The sequence below is a fragment of the Sus scrofa genome, chromosome 8 (assembly GCF_000003025.6).
Source record: "Sus scrofa isolate TJ Tabasco breed Duroc chromosome 8, Sscrofa11.1, whole genome shotgun sequence".
Lineage (NCBI taxonomy): Eukaryota > Metazoa > Chordata > Mammalia > Artiodactyla > Suidae > Sus > Sus scrofa.
Window position 1 is genome coordinate 125,748,889 of NC_010450.4, and position 23,437 is coordinate 125,772,325.

General features: G+C 42.5%; 1 protein-coding gene and 1 long non-coding RNA gene across 2 annotated transcripts; both read right to left on the reverse strand.

The window, feature by feature from the left end:
* Positions 6,209-16,074, reverse strand: LOC106507805. The gene is made up of 3 exons (XR_002346866.1): positions 15,739-16,074; positions 10,400-14,272; positions 6,209-9,837 (listed from the first exon to the last, which is right to left on the reverse strand). It is a non-coding gene; the product is annotated as an uncharacterized LOC106507805 (long non-coding RNA).
* ATOH1 (atonal bHLH transcription factor 1) lies at positions 19,344-21,731 on the reverse strand. The gene has a single exon (XM_003129319.4). It carries the CDS (start codon positions 21,417-21,419, stop codon positions 20,358-20,360), a length of 1,062 nt encoding a protein of 353 aa, XP_003129367.2. The 5' UTR covers positions 21,420-21,731; the 3' UTR covers positions 19,344-20,357.

Consider the following 23,437-nt stretch of genomic DNA (forward strand, 5'->3'; position numbering starts at 1 on the left):
GCATGGTATATCTTTTTCCATTCTTTTATATTTTACATCCCAATATCATAATATTTAAAATAGATTTCTTATGTCTATTAGAAATAATTAAGCCTTTGAAAAAAATCATTCTGTCAACCTCTGTCTTTTAGTTTATCTTCTTGAACTATTTATATTTAATAAAATTATTCATATGTTAGAATTAGGTCCACCACATTATTATCTGCTTTGCTTTTTCTCCCTCTATGGTTTATTCCTGTTTCCCTTTTACTGCTTCCTTTAGCTTATTTGAATATGTTTTATAATTCCAATTTATCTATTGAGTTTTGGACTGTCTCTTTGTATAGCTTGTTAAGAGTTGCTGTAAAGATTACAATGTACATATTTAACTTTTCACTGTATACTTAGAATTAATATTTCAATTCAGGGAAAATGTAGAAAACACCTGTAGATTCCTCTACTTCCCCCATCCATGTTGTGGTTTCAAATGTATTTCTATGACTGCAAACATTGAAAATCCAACCAAGACAATGTTTTTGAAAGCAATATTTTTTGCTTTTTACGGGTATACATATTTGAAAAAACTTAGAGGAAAAGAATAATTACATTTATTTAGCTTCTACCATTTCTGTTACTCTTTCTTCATTTCTAATGTTCCAAATTTCTCTCTTCTATTATCTCCCCTCTGCCTGAAAAACTTCCTTTGGCATTTTTAGAGCAGGTCTGTGGTGATAAATGCTCTTATTTTTCCTTCACTTTAGAATTTCTTTATTTTTCCTTTATTTATTTCTGGAAGATATTTGCACCGATATAGACTTCTTGGTTGACACATATTTTCTTTAAACACTTTGAAATTCCACTTCCTTCATACTTCCATGCTTTCTGATGACAAACCTAGTCATTCATATCATTTTTACCCTAAAGATGATGTACTACTTTTCTCTTGGTGCTTTCAGGCTTTTTTTCTTTTTTTTTTTTTTTTTTTTTTTTGGCTTATTGTTCAGCAGTTTGATTACAATATATTTGGGCATTGATTTATTTAAATTTATCATGTTCGGAGTGAGGTGAGATTCCAGAATCTGTGCCTTTGTCAAACTGGGAGTTTTGAGCCATTTATTTTTCAAGTATTTTTTATGCTCCCTGTTCTTTCTCCTTTCCTTTTGGGATTCTGATTACAAAAAATTCAGACCTTTTGGTATTGTTCTATAGAATCCAAGGCTTTGTTCATTTTTTTTTTTTTTGGTCTCTGTTATTTAGGATAATTATTATTGATCAACTTTTTAAGTTTGCTGACTTTTTATTCTGTCACCTCCATTTTGCTGTTAAGCCTGTCGAGTGAGTATTTTTTAGGTTACTGAATATTTTAACTCTACAATTATATTTGGTTCTTCCTTATATCTTCTGTTTCTTTGCTGGGTTTTCTCATTTATTTTGAGAGTGTTCTCCTTTACTTCTTGAAGCATGGTTATAATAGCTTCTTTGCATTCTTCATTGGGTAATTCCAGCATTTGTATCACCATTCTCTTCCCTCGTGAGTTCATATTTCCCTGATCCTTTATATGGCAAGTAAGTTTTACTTGTATCCAGAATTGAATAGTAGTTCAACTCTGGGTTTTGCTTAAATCTTAAGAAGAAAGTTGATTGCTGTGTTTGTTCATTTCAGCAATCAACCAGGTTGGGGAGAGGCTCCAAGTTTTTATTTGTCTGCTTTGGTCTATGATCCAAATGTCATTTCAGTTTCTAGTTCTTGTAGTGCTGTTAAGATCATTACCAGGTGAATACCAGCCTGTGGCCAGTTGGGACCTAAGCAATGGTCTATTTTGTAACTCAGTTATCAAAGCCAGGGGTATGCTATTCAGAGTCAGATTTGTTCCTGCACAGCTCTTAGGTCAGCACAGGGGTACATGTACAACTTTATCAGTTTGATTTCTTGATTTTTCCTCTTCACGTAATCTCCCCAACATCTTCTGGCTCCTACAGACCTCCCTTTCTGCTCTCCAAGACAGAAAACTAGGACTTTAGTTTCCTTTGTCTGGCAAGTTCTTCTCAAAATTGTGTCTGCGTATACTACCAAGCAGCAAAAGGACAGAGAAAGAAAAAAAAAAAAATGAGGATTCTCTCCATGCTCTTGGGACCACAGCTCTCGTTATAGAGGGGGATTCCCTCCCTCAGAGTTTTATGTGCTCTCCTGGCCATGCCCACCACCTGGAGGCTAGGGCAGGAGAGAGGAAAAAATAATAATTTAAATAGTTTTAAAAGCAGGGAATTTCCTCCTCTCTCTTTGACCCATGAGATTCTTCTTTTCCACAATCTTTTTTTGCAGAGAGGACTTTTATTAGAGGGTTTTTGCTCCTCATCCACACACACTGATGAGTTTAGAGCTTTCCTTGAATTTATTCCAGGTGATACTGGAGAGAAAAAAAATAGAGAACTCATCACTGGTTTTGTGTAACTTCAGATCCTGACCTTTTCCTCTAATCTTCCTGCTAAAATTTTCTCTTCAGCATCATCCATATAGCTGCTTCAGTATTTAGACTTGAATTCAGCAGGAGAGACAGGGTAGAGTGTGCTTATGTATTCATCTTCCTTAGAACTTGCAACCTTTCTCAAGGACTCTTTTTTTTTTTTTTTTTTTTTTTTACTTTTTGACTTTTTGCCATTTCTTGGGCCAATCCTGTGACACATGGAGGTTCCCAGGATAGGGGTCGAATTGGAGCTGTAGCCACCGGCCTCCGCCAGAGCCACAGCAACGCCATATCCAAGCTGCGTCTGCAACCTACACCCACAGCTCACGGCAACGCCGGATCCTTAACCCACTGAGCAAGGCCAGGATGGAACCCGCAACCTCATGATTTCTAGTCAGGTTCGTAAATCACTGAGCCACGATGGGAACTCCCCTCAAGAACTCTTAATTCCTTTGCTCGTGTTTGGGATTTCCATTGTACATTGACAGTTCTTTGTAATTTAAAAATTGATTTATAAAGTTATTAGTAAATTTCACATGAATGATGTCATTTGATTCTCACAACAAGCCTATAAGTTCGAGTAGACATAGGAACTACGGTTCAAGGCGCCTATGCTTATCAGAGAAATGAGGACAGGTATGATCTCCCAATTCCAAGATGTGTTCTTTATACCACAACATATTCTGGGTTACTCTGATTCATTTTCTTTCATATTTCCCTCTTGATGGTACTAGTCTAGTGTGAAAATATATGTGAATAATATGTTTTGGCCATAATAAAGATTTAATTAAGTGCAGAGGAATCTGAGCAGAGAAAATATCATACATCTTTCCATGTCTTTGCTTTTCTTTGGGTTCTTCCTTTTAGCTAACATAACTTTCCTCACAACTCTATAGTCAAAGATCTATACAAAACTGTACCCATCATTACTACTTGGATTTAGCTAGAATGATGACCAATGGCCAGTGGGAAGGAAGGGTTCATATTCCAGCCCTTAGCTTCATGCAGCTGCAGGTTCTCATCAATTTACCAGTTACTATATTCCAAATGCTTTGCTAGGGTTATCAAATAGGGGAGAATGAGAGATCCTTCTTATTAAATGGGCTTTCAGTCTAGCAAGAGACAAATCATGTTATTGCTTTGGCAAATACTGGCAAATATTTATTGTCTGCTCATTATGTGTACTGTGTTAAGTCCACAATATGAATATATCTATAAAGCAGTAAAATTATTATACCCACTTGTCAAATGAAGAAACAAAACTCTCTACAGATTTAGTAACTTTTTCAAGGTCACGTCATATGGTAAGCAGTGATGCCAAAATTTGAACCCAGATGTCTACCAAGTGATTACAATGCAGGTTTCCTAATGATACATTGAATTCTCTGCACTACTGCTTCTTTAAGATGACTTAAACTTCATTTTATTTTTGTCCAAACAGATTCATCCTTCTTGATAATCAGCAGAGAAATCACTAGGAGCTCCTTGAATAAGACTTAAGGTGTCCAAACTGAGCCTCCTGCCCATCACACCCAAGCTGTTTCTTCTTCTGTCTTTCTCCACTCAACTAATGGCAACTCCATTCTTCCAGTTGCTCAGACCCAAAACTCTGATGTGTCCTCAGTCTCTCTCTTTCTCTCGCATCTCACTTGCAGTATGTCAGCCAGTTCTGTGGTCAGTACATTTAAACTAGGTCCAAAATTTGATGAGTTTTCAATATTCACACTAATTACTTCATGCAGATCATTGTCACCTCTTACCAGTTTGCAACCCCAGCCCTAAACTCTTTTTTTGTTTGTTTGTTGTTTTGTTTTTACCAAACAATATTTATTTTAGAGCTTAATTCTTCATATTTGTAATTGTTTCTGTAGGCTTCCTCACATAGTTATTTTTTATTTATTTCCTTTTAAATTTGGGGTTTTTTTTACTTTCATTTTCTTTTTCTATTTTATTGAAGTATAAATAAAATGACTTACAATGTTGTGTTAGTTACAAGTATTCAGCATATATACAGTTATATTCCTTTCCAGATTCTTTTCCCTCATAGGTTATTACAAAATATTGACTATAGTTCCCTGTACAATACAGTACGTAGATCGTTGGTTATCTATTTTATATATAGTAGCATGTATTATATTAATCCCAACCTCTTAAATTATCCCTCCTCTCCCCTTTTGTAATCTATAAAACAGTAGGTCCTTGTTGGTTATCTATTTTATATAAAGTAATGTGTGTTATATTAGTCCCAACCCCTAATTTATCCCTCCCCTTTCATAACCATAAGTTTGTTTTCCATGTCTGTGGATCTATTCTGTTTTGTAAATGAGTTCATCTGAGTTTTATTGTATTTTTTTATTTTATTTTTTTAGATAAAATTAGGATAGGATTTAATACATGAAGAAATCAAGCATTTTTTCTACATCTGTGTGTCTGCATGGATGTGCATTACAATAGAGATCTTTTTGTTTGTTTTGTTTGTTTTTATTACTCAATGAATTTATCACATCTGTAGTTGTATAATGATCATCACAATCCACTTTCACAGGATTTCTATCCCACAACCCAAGCACATCCTTCCATCCCCCAAACTGTCTCCTCTGGAGACCATTAGGTTTTCAAAGTCTGTAAGTCTGCATCTGTTCTGCAAAGAAGTTCCATCTGTCCTTTTTTCAGATTCCACATGTCAGTGAAGGCATTTGATGTTAGTATCTCATTGTATGGCTGACCTTACTTAGCATGATAATTTCTAGGTCCATCCATGTTGCTAAGATGCTGGTATTTCATTTCTTTTAATGGCTGAGTAATATTCCATTGTGTATATATATACCACACCTTCTTGATCCACTCCTCTGTCGATGGACATTTAGGTTGTTTCCATGTCTTGGCTGTTGAAAACAGTCCAGCCCTAAAATCTTAAGCAAAACAAGTCTACTTGCATAAAGTGCAGCAATATCTTTTTATATCTACCTCCTGGAATAATGAAAATAAAAACAAAAATAAACAATGGGAACTAATTAAACTTAAAATCTTTTGCATAGCAAAGGAAACCATAAACAAAACAAAAAGACAACCTACAGAATGGTAGAAAATATTTGCAAATGAAGTGACCAAGAGGGATTAACCCCCAAAATACAAAATGATTCATGAAGCTCAATATCAAAAAAAAAAAAAAAAAACCTCAATGAAAATATGGGCAAAAGATCTAAATAGACATTTCTCCAAAGAAGTCAGACAGGTGGCCAAAAAACACATGAAAAGATGATCAATTACTAGAGAAATGCACATCAAAACTACATGAGGTACCACCTTACACCAGCCAGAATGGCCATCATCCAAAAGTCTACAAACAATAAATGGTGGAGAGGGTGCAGAGAAAATGGAACCCTCTTACACAGTTGGTGGGAGTGTAAATTGGTATAACCACTCTGGAAAACAGTATGGAGGGCCTCAAAAAACTAAAAATAGAACTACAATATGATCCAGCAATCCCACTCCTGGGCATCTATCCAGAGAAAGTCATAATTAAAAAAGATACATGCACCCCAAAGTTCATTGCAGAACTATGTACAATACCCATGACATGGAAGCAACCTAAATATCCATGACAGAGGAATGGATAAAGAAGGTCTGATATATATATATATACACATACCCCATGGAATATTACTCAGCCATAAAAAAGAAGGAAATAATGCCATTTGTAGCAACATGGATGGGCATAGAGATTATCATACTAAGTGAAGTAAGTCAGCCCAAGTAAGACAAATATCATATGACATGACCTATATGTGGAATCTTTAAAAATGATGAAAGGGGAAAGGAGAGAGGGAAGAATGGATTGGAGCTTGGATTGGCATATGCACACTATTGTATATGGAATGGTGGATGATTAATGGGGGCCTGCTATATGGTACAAGCAAATCTATTCAATATTCTGTGATAACCTATGTGGAAATGGGTATTGGCATAACTGAATCACTTTGCTGTACAGCAGAAATAACACTGTAAATCAACTATACTTCAATAGAATTTTTTAAGAAGTCCACCTGAATTGCAAATTGAGACATATTTCACAATGAAAAATACTCCCAAAGGAGAGGTTATGGCACTTTAGTATATTCATTCCACTTTATATTACTAACTGAAATTGGCTCTATCTTACTTCCATATATCTGACTGCTATTTAATTTTGAAGATGATTGACTTATGCATACATGATATTTATAGCAATTACTTATCAGTATTTTTGCTCCTTCAAAAAGCACAGAAAGAAATTTTATTGTTGCATCAATATCTATTTTTTTAAAAAAATTAGATCTCTCAGTGAATGCCGAAGGACCTATGTATTAGGAAAACTGTGATCTGGCTTGAAGTCAAGTAAAATGTCAAGCTTCATCTCAGGAAGCTCTAGGTCAATGGTTTCTCTAACTCCCATGGAAATACATCCATACCATTTAATGAGTTAAATCACAAAAGGGTACTGACTTAGATGACTTCATGTTAGCCCTAATTCCCACAAATCCCCAATCTTTCATAAATAATTTTTACCACCTCTAAAGCACTTTTTATAGTTTGCCCCCACAAAGTGTGGTGGTAGTTAGAGCTATTCTTTAAAAAGTCTCAGTTCTCATCCGTGGTAGGCTTGTGCTTCCTGATCTCCCCTGGTTGGAGAGGGCCTTTCGAATAGTTCTGGCCAATGAATTAGGAGCAGAAGTGATGTGTCAATTTCTAGCAGAGGATATAATTGCCTCCAGACCCTTCTTTTCTTCTGCATCTGGTTACTAGCAATGTTTGAGATGAGATGAGATGGCTACTGTGTCATCCTGGGTTCCTAAGTGATCACAAGCTAAGCCCCAACTGACCTGTTATGGTTTTATATCATGAACAGGATATAATATTTTGTTGCTTGGGTCACTGAGATTTTGGTCTTGTTTGTTACCACAGCATAACCTGGCCTAACCTGACTGTCACATATATGTTATCTTATATGATTTTACTATTATCTTAATATAAAATATATAATATATAATTCACATATACATGCATGTATATATAAATATACATATATAAATATATCACATATGATTTATATGATTCTTACAACAACTTCTGAGGTAGGAAGCTCAGGTTTAATTGTTCTTTCCTCTGTATAGATAAAGATACTGAGTTTCAGAGAGAGAAGTGCTTTGCCCTACATATACAGAATTAATAAGTGAAAAAACTAGTCATGAAAATTAAATTTATTAACTTCAAATCTATTGCTCTTTTAAAAAGATGTAACTCGTACACAGAATCGTCTAATTTTCACAGAAATATTTTTAACTTGAACATTTGCAAAGCTGAATATTATGTACGTGTCCTAATCAACTTTAAAAACATCATGATTCACCACAATATTTCATGTTATCCCCTATCTGTGGTGATTTGCCTAATAACTTAATTGATCAGAGTAGCCATGCAATACAGAACACAGGGCGGAGTAAATGTCATTTTTAAAGTACATACTTTGAACTGAAGAGTATGTTTACGAAAACCTTTTTAGAAAGTATTTATTTATACACGGTAGAGCCTTGACAACATAACTTTGTAGTCATAATATACCCCATGATAGTCTTATGTTGTGAAGCTCCATGATACACTTGGCGTTATGGATGGGAAAACCATACAGCAGTCCATCTCTTTCAGAAAAATACACTTTAAGAGATTTCTTAAAGTAAGGAAAACAAAATGCTTTACACTGAGCTAAATTGTTAAAAAAAAAAAACAAAAAACCATCATCAACCACAAAAAGCTTAACTACTACCTAGGATTTGGTGTATGAACCGAACTGAAAAAGGTTTTCAGCCTGGATCTTTCAGTAATCCTTGTTTCTGAAAGCCTACACCCTGTAAAACTATTCTGGAGCAATTATTAACCACACAATGAGCCTGCGAGACAGCAGATGCGAGGCTCCCCTTTCCCTCCCTTTTACCTCCTCAGTCAAACATATTTGTAGAGTACATATTTATCTACTTAAAAAAGAAGAAAAAACTCTGTCACCTCCCTTCTAACAGGAAGTAAGCAGGACTTCTCCTCATAGACTATAAAAATATTGACAGTAGATAATGGGCCTGTATAAGATACCGGTGGGAAGTGAGTTAATAATCACAGGATCGAACTGCAGTCAGCTTCAGATGCTGCCTCAACCCAGAATGGCAATGAATACTGTTTTTGTTAATAACTAGCTGGTGACAGAAGGCTCTTTCAACTTTGCTTTACTGGAATTGGAAAACACAATACCAGAGAGATGTATAGTAATAAGATATACCTATTTTATTTTGTATCCATGAATTAATTTTCTACAAATATAAGAAAGAAATAAGCATTATCTCTATGAGGGGAAAAAAGCATTTGCTAAAGTTATGCAAATTAAAATGGAATTCACAGTACTTAGGACTATTGGAAGATAAAATTCTTTTTGTTAAACATTGAAAGTAAACTAATTTAGCCAACAGTATTACCTAATTTAATGAACTATCTAGAGAATTTTCTCTTTTTAAAAATGCTGCTATAGTTCAATATTCCTACAAGCCTTAGGTGTTAGAACTTTGCAGAAACCCAAGGCGTGTTCATAGAGCCTAAGAAGATCAAGGTCATCTACCAGAATCAGAGTTGTAGCTTTTAGGGAGAGTTAGGGATGTTCTGTAACATAGATAGTCTATGTGTATGTTTCCTGAGAAATTTCAAAGGAGGCAATCACACTCGGAAAATACCAGTTTTATCCTTTTCCTGAAGCATAAATTTTTACTGCCCTTTGGTAGAAAGCAAACTGAAAAGATACGATGCATTATTTTCTGTAATGATTAACCCCCTATTTGCCAGCTGTCCTGATGAATACCTCTAGAGCTGAGCAGACATTAAGCAACCTCAAGTCGTACAGGTGCAAATCCCTTCTGCAAGTTTTGCAGTAGCTCCCTCTCTCTCTCTTTCTCACTCCGCCTCTCTCTCTCTTTCCCATCTCTCCCTCTCCCTTTCCCATCTTTCCTCTCTCCCTCCCTCCTTCTCTCTTCTGATTTCTACAAGTATTATTATTTTAACCAAACATCTTATGCATTCATTCTTTTCTGACTTAGGGGATACATTTGGAAATTATTTAAATCTTCTGCTGTCTGTGAAACATGTAATAGTGAAACCATCACTAAGAGATGAAACTAGTTTACTGTTGAAAAATTCAGGACCCAGTGAATGAAAGGATCAATTACCTTGGTAAACTTCAGGACACAGTTCTGAATGGTTCATTTCATTTTCTCTATTGTTCTTTGGGAAAATATCCTGCAAACCAGTTTATAAGCACGATGGACTAAAATTATTCCCATTGATTGAAGAGACTCTTTGGAAGAATTTCTCTTATTGCCTAGATGAAAATAAACCGAAAGGGGTACATGATGAAAAGAAACAGAAGAAACAGGACAGTTTTTAGAAATTAATCTGAAAAGCATAATGCTTAGTGGCTATTTGATTTTTGAAAGCAGCATCATGTTCTCTGGGTTGCAGTCAAGGTGAACTTGAAAAAAAAGGTGTTCTTTGAAGCCTCTTGAGTCCTGCAGGCTGGAGGAGGGATCTTTCTGAGAGAGGAGGTGTTGCTGGGCTCTGATGCTGATGATAATGGGAGTATTAAATGAAGGTTACTATAGCAAGGTGCCTGCACAGAGAGGAATTCTGACCACATAAGAAATAGAGATCTCTGACTCTTGATCAAACAGATGGGCTGATGCTGAGCTGCATCAGTGATCCTGAGTCGATTAACTGAGATTAGGAGGCAGAAGTCAACAGCACAATCAACGAAACACTGCTGGGAATTTTTGTCTGGAGAGAAGAGGGGAAAAAAGAATAAGGGAGAGAAAAAAGAAACCCAGGGAGAGAAAACCTTCTGTTCACACTGACAGGAGATCCGGTTTCCCCAGCTCTCTGCCCACCTTCTCCCGCCTCTGCTCTTCACCGGCCCGGGTTCAGGGCTGACGCCGGCAGCTGCTCCTACAGGAGGCGCTGCAGATTTTTTGATCTTTGCAAGATGCCCCTGCCCCCCGCCGCTGGAAGCAAGCGGTGCAGTCTTGCTCTTGCAGCGAAGTGGCTGTTCAGGTATTGCCTTGACCTTGGAAGCCGAGAGGCAAAGAGGGAAAATCCTAGAAATGGAGAGCGATGAGTTAGGGTTGGCAAGGGAGCGGAGACACGAAGTAAAATCACTAGCTAAGAGGGATCAGTGCTGGGAACCAAAGATCCAGGGGGCGTGGGGAAGAAAAAAAGTGGGAAAGGAACCGAGGGATGACTTAAGGACTGGGGGGAGTGTTAGGGACGTGGCAACTCAAAGAAGAGAATGAATGGAGAGACCCTGAGAGCTCATGAAAAGGAAGGGAAGATGATGCGCGGAAGGGAAGAACCCTCTAGAAAACGCAGGTAACATAGCGAGGGGAAGTGAAGGGAGAGGCTGACCTGGCTCGTCCGCCATCAGGGCATCGCGTGGTGGTGGTCCGAGCGCAGCCACGCGTCCTCAGGTCACCACTGCGTGGCCTCGGCATCAAAAGCAGCTTTCCAACACTGGCCTCCGGGCATTGATCCGGCCAGATAAATCTTGGAGAAGCATTCTGTGGGCGTCTGAGCTCGATACAAGGAGCTCAGGGAGGGCTCACGGAAAAGCGATTTTCAAATAGTGTCACTTGTTCAAAGGACCATCACCATGGGAACACAGAGGTGGGAGTACTTACCTCAGCCTAGGGAGCCCAGAGCTTAGGAAAACAAGTCAGAGAAGAGTTCAAAGAACCTGTTAGAAAGGCCTTGTAGGAATTTTCAAGACAGAGAAAGGTTCTCGTGCTGGCTGTAATCAATTTATTGAGACTATCTAGTTTAAAGAGAAAGTGAGACAAGGGCCTCTGGCAGAGTACTCAGTGGCCTGGGTGACCATGAGTCTCACTCCTCTCCTTCACCAGCATGATCCGTCTACCCCTGGGACAGTGGCAAAGTCAGAGAAGATATGGGTTCCTACCCTCAAAGGATTGGCCCTTTAAAAATAAATTAGCGATTTCAGTGGAATATGTAGAGCCTCGTTTGAGGTCCCAGGAGAAAAGAAAATGGGTGAATCTTCACTGTTCCTCTCACTATGACCTTGGAGGATTGGGGAGGCACCCAGAAGAGGTAAGCTCAGAGGTGAAAGCAGAATTTTGAGGACAAGACCTAGTTCACTAGATGAATGATTTTCTGTATTTCCCAAGAATGTTCAGATGGAGAGGGGTCCACCAAGAGGCACCCCTACCTGTAAAATGCCCTGCATTTGGGAAAGTGCTCCAGAGAATTCCCCAAATGTGTCATCTAAATTACCCGCCCCCTTCTATAGCCCCAGATAAGCCTTGGGGTGCCTCATTAATATAGTCTTGGGCTGAGCAACTATGCCCCTTTGCCCCACCCTCCAGTCCTTGGACATAGGAGAAAACATTGACGCAAAGCCAATGTCCTTGGTTTGAGTAGGTCACACCTCTCTTTGTTGGCAGCAAAATGGAAGCAAGGGAGGGACAGGAAAAACACATACAACAGAACATTGGGAAAGTAGCCTCCTGGCCTACAGTAAACTCTTTAGGGTTGTTTTCAGAGTAAGATTAAATAGAAAAGATGCTTTGTCACAGCTTTGAACTCCCTTTCTGGAAAGAGGAGTCATGTAGACAGTCCAAAAGAGTTGGGGGGGGGGCGGTGGCCAGGTGGGTCATGTGGCACCACAATGCGGGACATGTTAGGAGGCAATGTGGGTTTAGGTCTTGGCAAAAAGGGCTCTGAACTAAATGCTTAGGCATCAGAATCTCCCACCAGGGATACAGGTGGGAAGGAGCAATGAGGGATACGAGGCCCATGGGGAACTATCTAGAATGACAGCAAGTACAAAGTTTACTTCTTGGTCCTAAATTATGGCCTTTGTAACTGCTTGCAAACTTTCCTTTCTTGCTTAGAAACATTTTTCTACCTTTCAAATACCCCCTACTCCCCACTTCACTCCTCGGTGGCAAGGGTGGGGGGGGGCAGTTATGAAAGCATCTAAGTCACAAGCATAGAGAAGAGATTGCCTTAAACTAAAGAATAGAAATAATATAAAATGGAGTAATGATTTCTGATAGGTAGAGAAGAGAACTTTTCAAAACAGATATTTTTCAGAAACTGAACCAGCCAGGCAGGGGTAAATGTTTATTTGGAGGGAGATTTATGGGAAAAAAAGCCAATAGCCCAGATGACCAGGTGAATAAAAAAATGTATGTTATCGCTGAATGAATCCACAGATACAAATGTAGCAGGTTAATTTACTTCACCTCCAAGAGAAACATAAAAATTATAGACCCATTTTCTTACCAACCTTACAAGCATAGATAGAGTGACAGTTTTGGGAAATGATCTGCTTTGGGGCCATTACTCTTTAGGACAGACTTTCATATAACCCTCTTTTGTTTCATTCCCTAACCTACATATGCATTTAGTATTTGAAGGGATTTTTTTTCCACATGAGAGCAGAAATGAATTTCAATACAGAATAAGAGCACTCATGTCCAGTATCTGTTGCATCAGAGGAGCAAAGATGATACTCAAAATGAAAATTATTCTATTCAGTTATCTCTTAAATCTATCACTTAGGATTGGAGCCGGATTCATGGCCACCTTCAAAGAATTAGCTTTCTCTGGAGCCAACATAAAACAGAAGATGTTAGGAGCCTCTATCGCCATCACCAGCAAGTCTGACCAAGAGTAGGAGGCACAGGTGTAAGATGACTAGCTGAAAATATGTACACAAGGCAGGTGAAATGTGGTGGAAAGAACTCTGATCCTAGACTCAGAAAGACCTGAGGTCATGGACTCTGTGGTACTGAGGCTGTGTTACCTTTGGCGGGCCATTTAATCTCTTTCAGAGCCTCGTGTCTTCTAGCATGACTGTGTAACTAGACTCACTAACAATTTCATAGGAATCAAAATAAAGGTATCCTTTGAGTTCAAAAAGAAGAGACTGGAATTGTGATTGAAGATTAGCACTGAGAGTTTCAAGCCACTCAGAATCTCTACTGTTTCTGAGAATGAAGGCTATGAACACAGTACCCTTGGAATTATGGATGAAATCATTTGATGGCAAACCTAAAACTACAAAGAGAAGAAATCTCTTTCACGAGGTGATTACCTTCTAAATCATAAAATTGCTTTTCTCTGTATCCTTTTTCAGTTAGGTTATAGGTAGCCACCCTTCCATCAAAGTCAAGGGCCCTTAAATTCATGCTGAGTTATTGCAGAGTGATGTGGCTTCATTACCAACCTTAAACTAAAGTCGTCATGACAGTCTGACTCTGTCCCCCTATTTCTTTTAGAGTTTGTGTAGCCTGAGAAAATTCTTGTCCCAAATTTTTGTCTGCCTTTCACAAGCATTCAGTGGTTATGACTTGACTTCTCTCACCAAGCCAGGGGGCAAAGACGTTGTACCTCTTGGACTGATGCCCTTGTGCCTCCAGAGACAGCTGGTGTCACTTTAGAGTTGAAAACCTCAGGTCTGGAGCATATTGTCCCAGGTCCCATAGGCTGAAAGCAACCATGTCAGGTTCGTGGTATCCAGGAAGCTATGGTGTCTGCTGCTCTCTTCTTGGAAAAATGACTGAATGACATAAAAGAAGGCAAAAGGGGATTCCTAGGCAGTGTCCATTTCCATAGACCATCTCAAGAAGAGGTCTACCAGCTACTCCGGGAGGTCAGTGCTTTTCATAGTGTTGTCCTCAGCTCCACTTGCATCAGATTCACCTGGGAATGCTGCAGGAAACTTCCTCGCATTCTTTTTTGACCTGCCAAATCAACATCTCTTGGGTTATAGGAAACTTTAAGAAAAAAAAAATCCTGTATCTTTTTTGCCAGGCTGTTTCGAGAAGCAGATCCATATTAGTAAAAATGAAAAGAACTGACCTTCCACCCTCCTGGTCAACGGGTGGCCCTGTGTTTTCAGAGCTCTCATAGTTTTTCGGCCTTTAAGAGATAAAGGCCACAAGTGATGCCTACCGCTTCCTCAAATCCCACCTCACCTCTCAGCCCTAGTCCTTCCCCCATCAGCATCCCAGCACCAAGAGTTTGTAGGAGCAGTAAGGCAACAAGGACTGTGAGATACTGTCTCTGGAAGAGACAAATAAGTGGCCAGGGGCCACAAAGAGCAACTGCATCTGTTGGCTTGGCAAATCCCCCAGACGGCCATCTCACATCTTAGCAAAGGCACACCTTCCTTCCTCATCCGGACAGTTGCTAGGCCTGGGGAGCTCACGGGCCATCAGAGCGGCATTTTCTCTAGCAGATCTCTTAACTCTCGAGGAAGAAGTGTTAACACTAAAAACCAAACAAACCAAAACATATTGGAGGGCATCTCGTTTTTCACGCCTGTGGAGGAAATTTCTGGTTTCCTTGGGAAAAGCGTGAACTTGCCAGGGGGCCTGGCCTCCCTGCAGACTAGGCAGCAAAAATCTCTGTTATTTGCCTCTTGGTTTTGGAAGGAAGACTGAAATAGGTAAAGGAACCCTGGGATGTAGGGAGGGCCCCAAATCCTTGGGCCAAACTCCTTAGTTCTACTTTTCTTTCCTTAAGGAGCTGAAGGAAAGAAAGTGATGTACTTGCATCTGAACCCAGGACTGAGCGAGCAGTGCCCGCGCAGGCTTTTCAATTCAAGTTCAAACTCTAAGAACGTAACAGCATCCACAGACAAAGAGAATACAGAATATTTTAGAATAAGGGGGCGGGTCGGGGCGAGGGGGGTGGTACTGAAGAACTCTTTGAACAGAAAAGGTTACGGATCTGCCACTGCCAGCCCGGGGGCCGGGCAGTGGCGCCGCTCGCGTCCAAGGCCCCTGGCGCGGGAGGAAGGATGCGCCTGCCTCCTGGTCCCGGTTCACTGCTTCAGGTGCCTCGGCCCCCGGCCCAACCCTTCCCGGACGACCCCGCGGCTCTCCCGCCGCCGCCTCCAGCTTCCCCTCCCCTTGGCACTGCTTGGCTTGAACTCGGCGCAGCTTCTTTTCTGGCCGGGCTGGTTGCCGAGAGGTGCACTGGGCAGTGGCGGCTCCCGCTGCGAGGCTGGGGGAGGAGAGGGGCCGGGGCCGGGCGCGGGAGGCGGCGAGAGCCGCTCGCTTCTGTGAGTTCTGCCGGTGGGGGGCCGAGGAAGTCTGTCGACGAGGAGGAGGCCGAGGTGGAGGAGGCCGGGGAGGGGTGACGAGGGTGTTAAATGTGGCCGCGCAGCTCCCCGGGGAGCTGCCTGAAAGGCGAGTGCGCTCACCAGCTGACAGCGCGTGCTCCGCTCCAGACGCTCCGCTCCGCGGCCAGGAGCCTCTGCCAGCCCCTCCATTGTCAGCCGCGCTCTAATTAAGAAACGCTCGCATTACGGCAAACCACCCCCACGCTTCTGGGTTCCTGTCCTTTTCTTTATCTGCCCCCGACTTCTCTCCTCCCCTGCCTCGCCCCTGCGTCCCAGGATTTAACCCATTCTCCGCTCGGCTCGCCCTCGCCAGTTAGTGGCCTAGCAGAAGGGGAGGGACCTCCGGGGTCCGCGCCTGGGACCCCCCCCCCCCGCTCGGCCGAGGGGTGAGGGTGGCTGGGGAATATCGGGTCAAAAACAGCCAGGAAAACGTTCCCTCTCTTACCACCCCCCATCCTTCCCCCCCCCCCCCACTTCTCCCAAAACCAACTGCAGGCGATTCCATGACTGCAGGTCATCGTGAACTCTCACTAGGACTTGTTGGTTTTTCCAGAACACAATTGACAGGTCTAGACCGAAGTTGGGAAAGGGTCTGCTCCCTTTCTAGTGGACTCTAACTGGACGTTGGATTTGCCAAGAGGGAGTTGATCACCCCTTCTTGAATTTTCGGAGGCGAGAAATAATTACAAGATACCCTTTTATGAAAGGCTGCTTACTTGGTTCAGGTTTAAAACGCTAACTTCAATATAAAGGCCCAATGAAAGCATGGGTCCTGCTTTGGTTCAGATTAAAGAAATCAACCACACACACACACACACACACACACACACCCTTTTTTTTTTTTTTTTCTGATCAAGCTGGACCCACAGTTAGCAAGGTCCCATGGTGAAGTATTTAAACTTGCCCAGTTGCCAAAAAAGAATATTCCTTCAGCTTTCGGTGAAATCAAATAAGTTTTGCAAAGAGTAGTGAGCCAAAATCCTCCGCAAATAAAAGTGGTGGTGGGGTGGAAGAATATACAGCAAACTGCATAAAGTATACAAAACTCTAGAAAGCATCAGCAGCATCGCAAAAGACTAACCCGATTTATCTGTCTTCATTACTTTAAGAAATGCTGCCTCTTTGTTTGTTTGGGTGATATTAAGCATGCTTAACTTGCACACATAGTTGATTCCTTTGCTAGTATCTTGGATACTTGGATCTGACTTTGGAAGGTAGAAGCTAATTGCTAATAATGGAGAGAAAGGAACCAGTCAGCATGGCAGGAGTGGTCTGGCATATGGGGAATGAGCGCTCAGAAATACTCAATATTCAAGTTTCCAAAATATTAATGAGATTATAGCAACCTGCAGCTATATGTTACAGCTTGTTAATGGAGTGTAAGAGAGCGAGCTGCCAAACGTTTGTTATGCAAACTCCATAGCAGAACCTTAAAATGGAAATGTGATTGTACATCTCTTTCAAAGAAATGCCAATGTTTAAAGAAAGGAAGACATAGAATGAAGGAAAGGAAAGAAAAGAAGTGAAAGTCTTCTTTTGAACTTTGAGCACTTAATTTACCACAAAGTAATTTGGCTTCTTAATGCCTATTTTGATGGATCAGAAGAATTTATCCTCACTTTTCAATCAGTGTGACATGGAATTTCCAGTCTGCTATTCTGTGTGGCTGTTCTTCTCTTGAGAAGAAATGTAAAATGACTCCATTAAACGAAGCTGGTATTTTCTCTAATCTACGTATAATGTCACTGACATTTAAAAGTATAAACATTTATCATTGTGATGCAAGGGGGGAGACTCCCTGAACATTTATGTAGCTGTAGCTCTCAGCCATTGATTTCTGAAGAGAAAAATTTGTGGGCACACTGACCTGGTAGATGGGACTCATAAGCTCCAGTTCAAAATATTGACATTCTCTGGCTGTGTGATTTTGGGGCAAGTCGGGGACAGTAGTTTCTTCATTTATAAAAGATGGGAAGGAAGATGTTTCTGATGTCATTACTGTTTTGAAGTTTCTAGGACTCCATGAAAAGAAAAGTAGTAACTTGTACAAATCTTTTAACTCTGGTTAATGCAAAACGAACATTAACATTTTGAAAAAGGAAATGTAGATTATTTTCTTGAAGACTGCAACTTTATTTTTCTTAATCCTGTCCTTTCCCTAGTCAGATTTTAGAAGAGGTTAAAGAATTCTAGGTCCTCCACCCATCTGCACATGCAGGCAAACAAACCATGCTAAATAGCTATAAATGTGTGTGTGTGTGTGTGCGTGCATCCTGTAAGTCTGCTGTATGTCCATGCCTGTTGAGTCTGCTCATTGAAAGTGAAATGGAAATGTGTTAGAAGCGATTGCTTGATTTATTCAGCAGCCCGAAGATTCCTGATGTTTATCGTGAGCAGGGCAAACTCATTGGGTGCAAAAGGTTATCTAAGGGACAGGTGCATTGTTTCTGTCCCTGGAAAGCATTGAGCCGCTGCTCAGCTCTCCCAGAGAGTTGGCGGAGGCTCTGGCTTCCCTTGGTGGTCGGCTTCAGGTGAAAGCCATGGATCCCTAGGTGGTCCACTTGTTCCTTGGCTCCCTACTCAAGACCAGAACTGCACTGCCTCGTGCATTATTTTTTTCTGCAAACCCAGAAAAAATAATGTGACACTCTCCTTCTTTCAAGGTACTGGGGAAGAGAGGATGCAGGAGCAGTAAAACTAACCTCTCCCTCTCTTCCCCCCACCCCCAGCGACCCCGCTTCTGTTTTCTTGCAATTTATTGTCTCAATGAAGACGCAACATATAAAGGATTTGGCTTTAAATCAACCTCTCAAATTCAACGATGTTTAGCCAGTGGAAATTCGCCCCTGTCTTTGGTTTAATACATAGTTTTACGCTCACATTTGCCCAAAACAAAAACTCTCACGTTTGCCATAAACATTTTTAAAAAATCTGCCTTCTAACCTCTCCAAATACCCACTATATTGGCTTGTTAAAAAATCTATGATCCTGAGACCCAGCATACACTTTTCTTGAGGACTCTGAGGTGAGAGTGAGCACACTGGTTTCTGTAACTGACTCAAAAATGTAAATGTCTTTTATGTCGCTACTAATTCAGAGGGACAAAATAAAGGCAAACATTGTCTTCACTGGAGGAAGCAGAATTGTTTGGAAAGAAAAAGTGAGTGCAGCTCAAAGATTTCCTAGGATGATCGCAGGCTTCTGTTTTTTGAATCAATGAACCCCATACCAGTTTTCTCCCCTCAAGTTCTTTTCCATTGTTCTCTTTTCGTCTCCCCCCCACTCCCCCATAAACAGGAGAGAAAGAGAGAGGGAGGGGCTACTCTGTGTACTTGATCTATAAGAAAAACTTTCAGCGTGCCTAAAGTTTTTATTGAAGTGAGATAGCTAATCCTGGAGAAGTTCCCCACTCCTGGCTAGATCCTAGGAGACCTCAAACCCCTTGTAGAGGTTGTTGGGGCTACAAATAAGGAAGAACGGAAAGATCCTGGAAAAATTCTAGGCAAAATTGTGTTGCAAATTTGGGAAAAGTTTTGTCTCACGATTTAATTATTGACTTAAGTGCTTTTCTATATAGGATTTCTGATACTACTTACTTGATGGCACAAGGTTTATAATGAAATTTTTCTTCAAAGCTCTTAGGTAACAAATTTGCATTCAATAGAAGACAGTTCAAACTTTTAAAGTCATTTTAAACTGTGTTTAATGCTTATCTTGGAATGAAATAAGTGACAAAAGTTACTTTCACGTTTATTTTTATCATTTGCAAAAGGAATACATAAAACAATGGCAGTTGGCTTTGCTAAATTAAAATAAAATGATCTCAAGTAGAAAACGTAAAAAAAATGAATCAAGGTAAGTAGAAATGGTAGCAAACACTCAATAATAAATACGTTTTCTAACATTAACAAAGCAACATAAAATTGACCAAATGCGTTTGACACTACTAAATGCGGTTTTTTATTTTAATTTTTAAACAAACATTTGCAAAGAGCTTAAGGATAATAAGTGGCCGTGTTTATAAAACAAAAACCAAAACTGGTCTGCAATTGGCAGTTGAGTTTGTCCCCGAGCCGCAGCAGTAGCGGCTGGTAAAGTGCGTGCGCCGTTTCCTAAAGGTTCTCGCGGCCCGATATACATACTGGATATGTTTATACAATATACAAACCTCAGCGTTCCTCGTTTTCTAACAATTTCATAGTTAAAACTTATTCACTCAAATTTGCGTTTCCTTATGCATTTTGGGAGACAACTTGGGAAAAATCACTCCCACACGTGAGTGCGCGCAACACACAGAGATGGATGCCCAGGGCATACAATAAATTAAACACAAACCAGCAACAGAGAAGATGAGACGTTTTAGCAGCTTATTGGCAGCAGGGAACTAGAATAATGATGCTATGTATGAGTACATACAGTTATCCGTTATCTATCTACAGGGGGTGCAAAAGTTGGGAGGAAAGAACGCAACTTTAACAGCAAGCTTTCATCAAACAATACAGACGAAAGGAAATTTGGATAGCGGTGGCTTTTCCAAACCATCAAGTGTAGCTGCCATCTGAAGCCAAGTCGCTGCTAAACAACGACCATCTCTTAGCAGAAGGGAAAAGGTTGCGGGGATCTTTAACCGCGGGGCTTTCCGCGCACTGGGAAAGGGCGACTTTGTTTCTGTCTCAGTTTTCCGAGTTTCTGTCACCTTCCTAACTTGCCTCATCCGAGTCACTGTAATGAGAATGCGGGGAAAACTCCCCGTCGCTTCTGTGGGACCGGGGCGAAGTTTTGCTACTTTCCTCCTGCACTGGCTGCAGGATGCCCCCAGGCAGCGAAGGTGACAGGTTCTTTTGCGCCATCATCGCCGTCAGGGCGCTGTCGTCGAAAGTCGAGAAGTGTAGAGCTTCCAGCTGCACCGAGTAGCCTCCGGCGGAGGTTGGGACGGAAAAGCGAGTCCGGCAGCTTCCGGGTGGGGTTGGCCGCTGGCCCCCTCCCGAGGCTGGCGGGGTCCCGGTTGCAGTCGTGGTACCCGCGCTTGCTTCGTAGGGGGCGGAGGCACGAAGGTGGTGGTGGTCGCTCTTGCAAGACGCTGGCTGCTGAGGTGGCTGGTCCCCACCGCTGGGCGTCTGAAGCAGCTCGGACAAGGCGTTGATGTAGATCTGGGCCATCTGCAGGGTCTCGTACTTGGACAGCTTCTTGTCGTTGTTGAAGGACGGGATAACGTTGCGCAGCTGGTCGAAGGCGTGGTTCAGCCCGTGCATCCTGCGTCGCTCCCTCGCGTTGGCCGCCAGCCGCCTTTGCTTCTGTACCCCGTTCACCTGTTTGCTGGAAGGGGCGCGCTGGCGGCTGCAAACCAGCTCGTCTACCACCACCCCGCCTTTCAGCTTGCACAGTTGTTCGCGCACTTTCACCGGCCCCGGGCTCTTGCTGCTGCCGCCGACACCGCCGCTCCTTCTCACTAGCTCCCCGCGACCGTCCGCCTCGTCCCGGGGAGCGGCGGCCTCAGAGGCACCCAGCTCTGGAGAATGAAGCAAATACTGCGCGGCGCGTGCCGTGCAGATGCCCTGCAAAGTGGGAGCGAGCCAGGCGCGTGGGTCGGTGCTGTCCAGGAGGGACAGCTCGGCCGGGTAGACGTGATGCTCTCTTGTCTGCAGGGTCGCAGGTGGCTGTGGTGGCGGCGGCTGCGGGAGGTGATGCGGCTGGGGATGGCGATGGTGGTCCCCCAACTCCTTCACTTCAGCCCACTCTTCTGCATGCAGCAGGCGGGACATTGCACTGCAGAAGCTCGGAGGCGCAGGGTCGGAGGAGGCACTGGCAAACCAGCTCAACAACAAAAAAACCCTTCCTGGGTCTCTACTGCTATGTCTTCTTCTTATTTTTTTTTTCTCTACTCGACCCTCCCCCACCCACTCGGAGATCACACACCAGGTCGCGTGCAACGAAGCTTCTCCGGTTGCTGAAGGCGCTGCGCCCCTTTAAAAAGCGGCACGCGCCACAGTGTCTCCCCCCCGCTCCTCTCCCAGCCCCCTCCTCGCGCCGGTCGCGTGTCTGCTCAGCCAATGAAGGGCGCGGGCCGGCGCGTGCGAGCAGCCAATCAAAGAGTTTTTACACCCAGAGAAAAGTTCCTGCATACAGAAGGCTTCCGCGCCCGGTGGACTCTTTTTTTTTTTTTTTTTCCCCTTCCCTCCTCCTCTCTCTCACTGTCTCTCCACTGCTCTTTTAAGTTCGTAAATTCATATGTTAATGGCGGGTTGTAATTTGACTCCGGTGTTGTGTCACCCCGCCTGTGGCTGGGGTGCGTGAGCCGATGCGGAGCGGACTCTTGGCTGGAGCCCCAGCCGACTCAGGTCAGAAGTGAGCTGCTCCAGGCAAGGCTCGATGCGCCAGGCGTGAAGAGGGCACTCGGAGGAAAGGAGAGAAGCCCTTAATGCCCTTTGGTACCTCCAAGCCAGGATAGCCGCTCCCACCGTGTGTGCCCACACATTGCAACTCTCACATACGTAATATGACATATGTATACATGTATATGTATGCATATAATACACGTCTATATAAATCTTTCATAATATTTGTGTCCATAGATATATAATTGCTAAATGATGTCCACCATTTAAAATCCACATTAGAGTTTAAAAAGTCTCAGGATACAAATGTTGCATGGAGAAATGTTTCTCATTTTTCATCCCTCGCACCAGATCGACTTTATGTAGTCTTTATTTTAAATGTAAAGTAAAGCTCTGGTACAGTTACATAATGTACCAATTTGCAGCCCACCACCACCACGCCGCCCCAAATCTCTCTATCCCCTTTGCCAGTACCCTGCAGCCTAATAAGATTGTAATCTGCTGAAAACTCCTCTGAGTAGTTTTAGGACAGGGATTATTTTATAGTTTCTGCATTCCGGGCAATTCTGAACACTTTCAAGGTACAGAAGCCCAGAATTACCTACCCTTTCTGCCTCAAGAGCCCCAGGTTTAATACGCCGCATAGCTTCTGCGGCAAACACCCAGAAACCACAACCTAATTCACTCCGCCCCCGCGGGGTTCAGTTAGGGTGTGCTCTGCCCCGGCATCCCCTCTCCCCGCTTCCGCCGCGGCCGCTGGCCGGAGCGCTTCGCAGAGGTTCCGGCGAAGCAGGGAAAGGTCCCAGGTGTGCCCCACCTCGGTCCGCGTCAGCCCTGCCTCGGCCTCGGGGAGTGAGAGCAAAAAGCCAATCAGAATCGCCCTGGCCCCGGGCACGCCCCTGCGTGTGCCCAACAACGCCCCACCTCGGGGAGCTCTCCAGCCCAGGACTTGGGGCTGCTAGTGCTGCTTTCTACTTTAGCGGTGGCTATCGTCCCCAAAGGAGTTTCGTTCTCTGGAAAAGATGATGAAAAGAAAGACCTGCAGAGAGAGCTCCGTGGAACTTGGTTTTGCAATGCCCAGAAAGGGCTGAAAGTCGTTCTTGCTTGTATTTGCAGGGCACTTGATCTAACCTGCCACTGAGAACTCCTTGGACAGAAGAATCTCTGGAACTGGACTGGATTTAGTTTAGATAGTTAAATATCTTCTATAGTTTTATGGAGATTGGAGGCGGGGTCGTGCCCACTTGCAGTTTGTGGTGAAATGCATTTATTTTGACCTGAGGTTAAACAGGAAGCTCTTTTTCTTCAACCTCCCTTTTCTTTCCTTCTGTTCTATTAGATGGGCAGAGGAAGCTAGCCCTCTGAGTCTGGGGAGGGAAACACAGGGCCCGTGCATGGGATTGGAGCCTGAGTAGGTAAGCAGAGTGCCACCTACATGCAGAGCC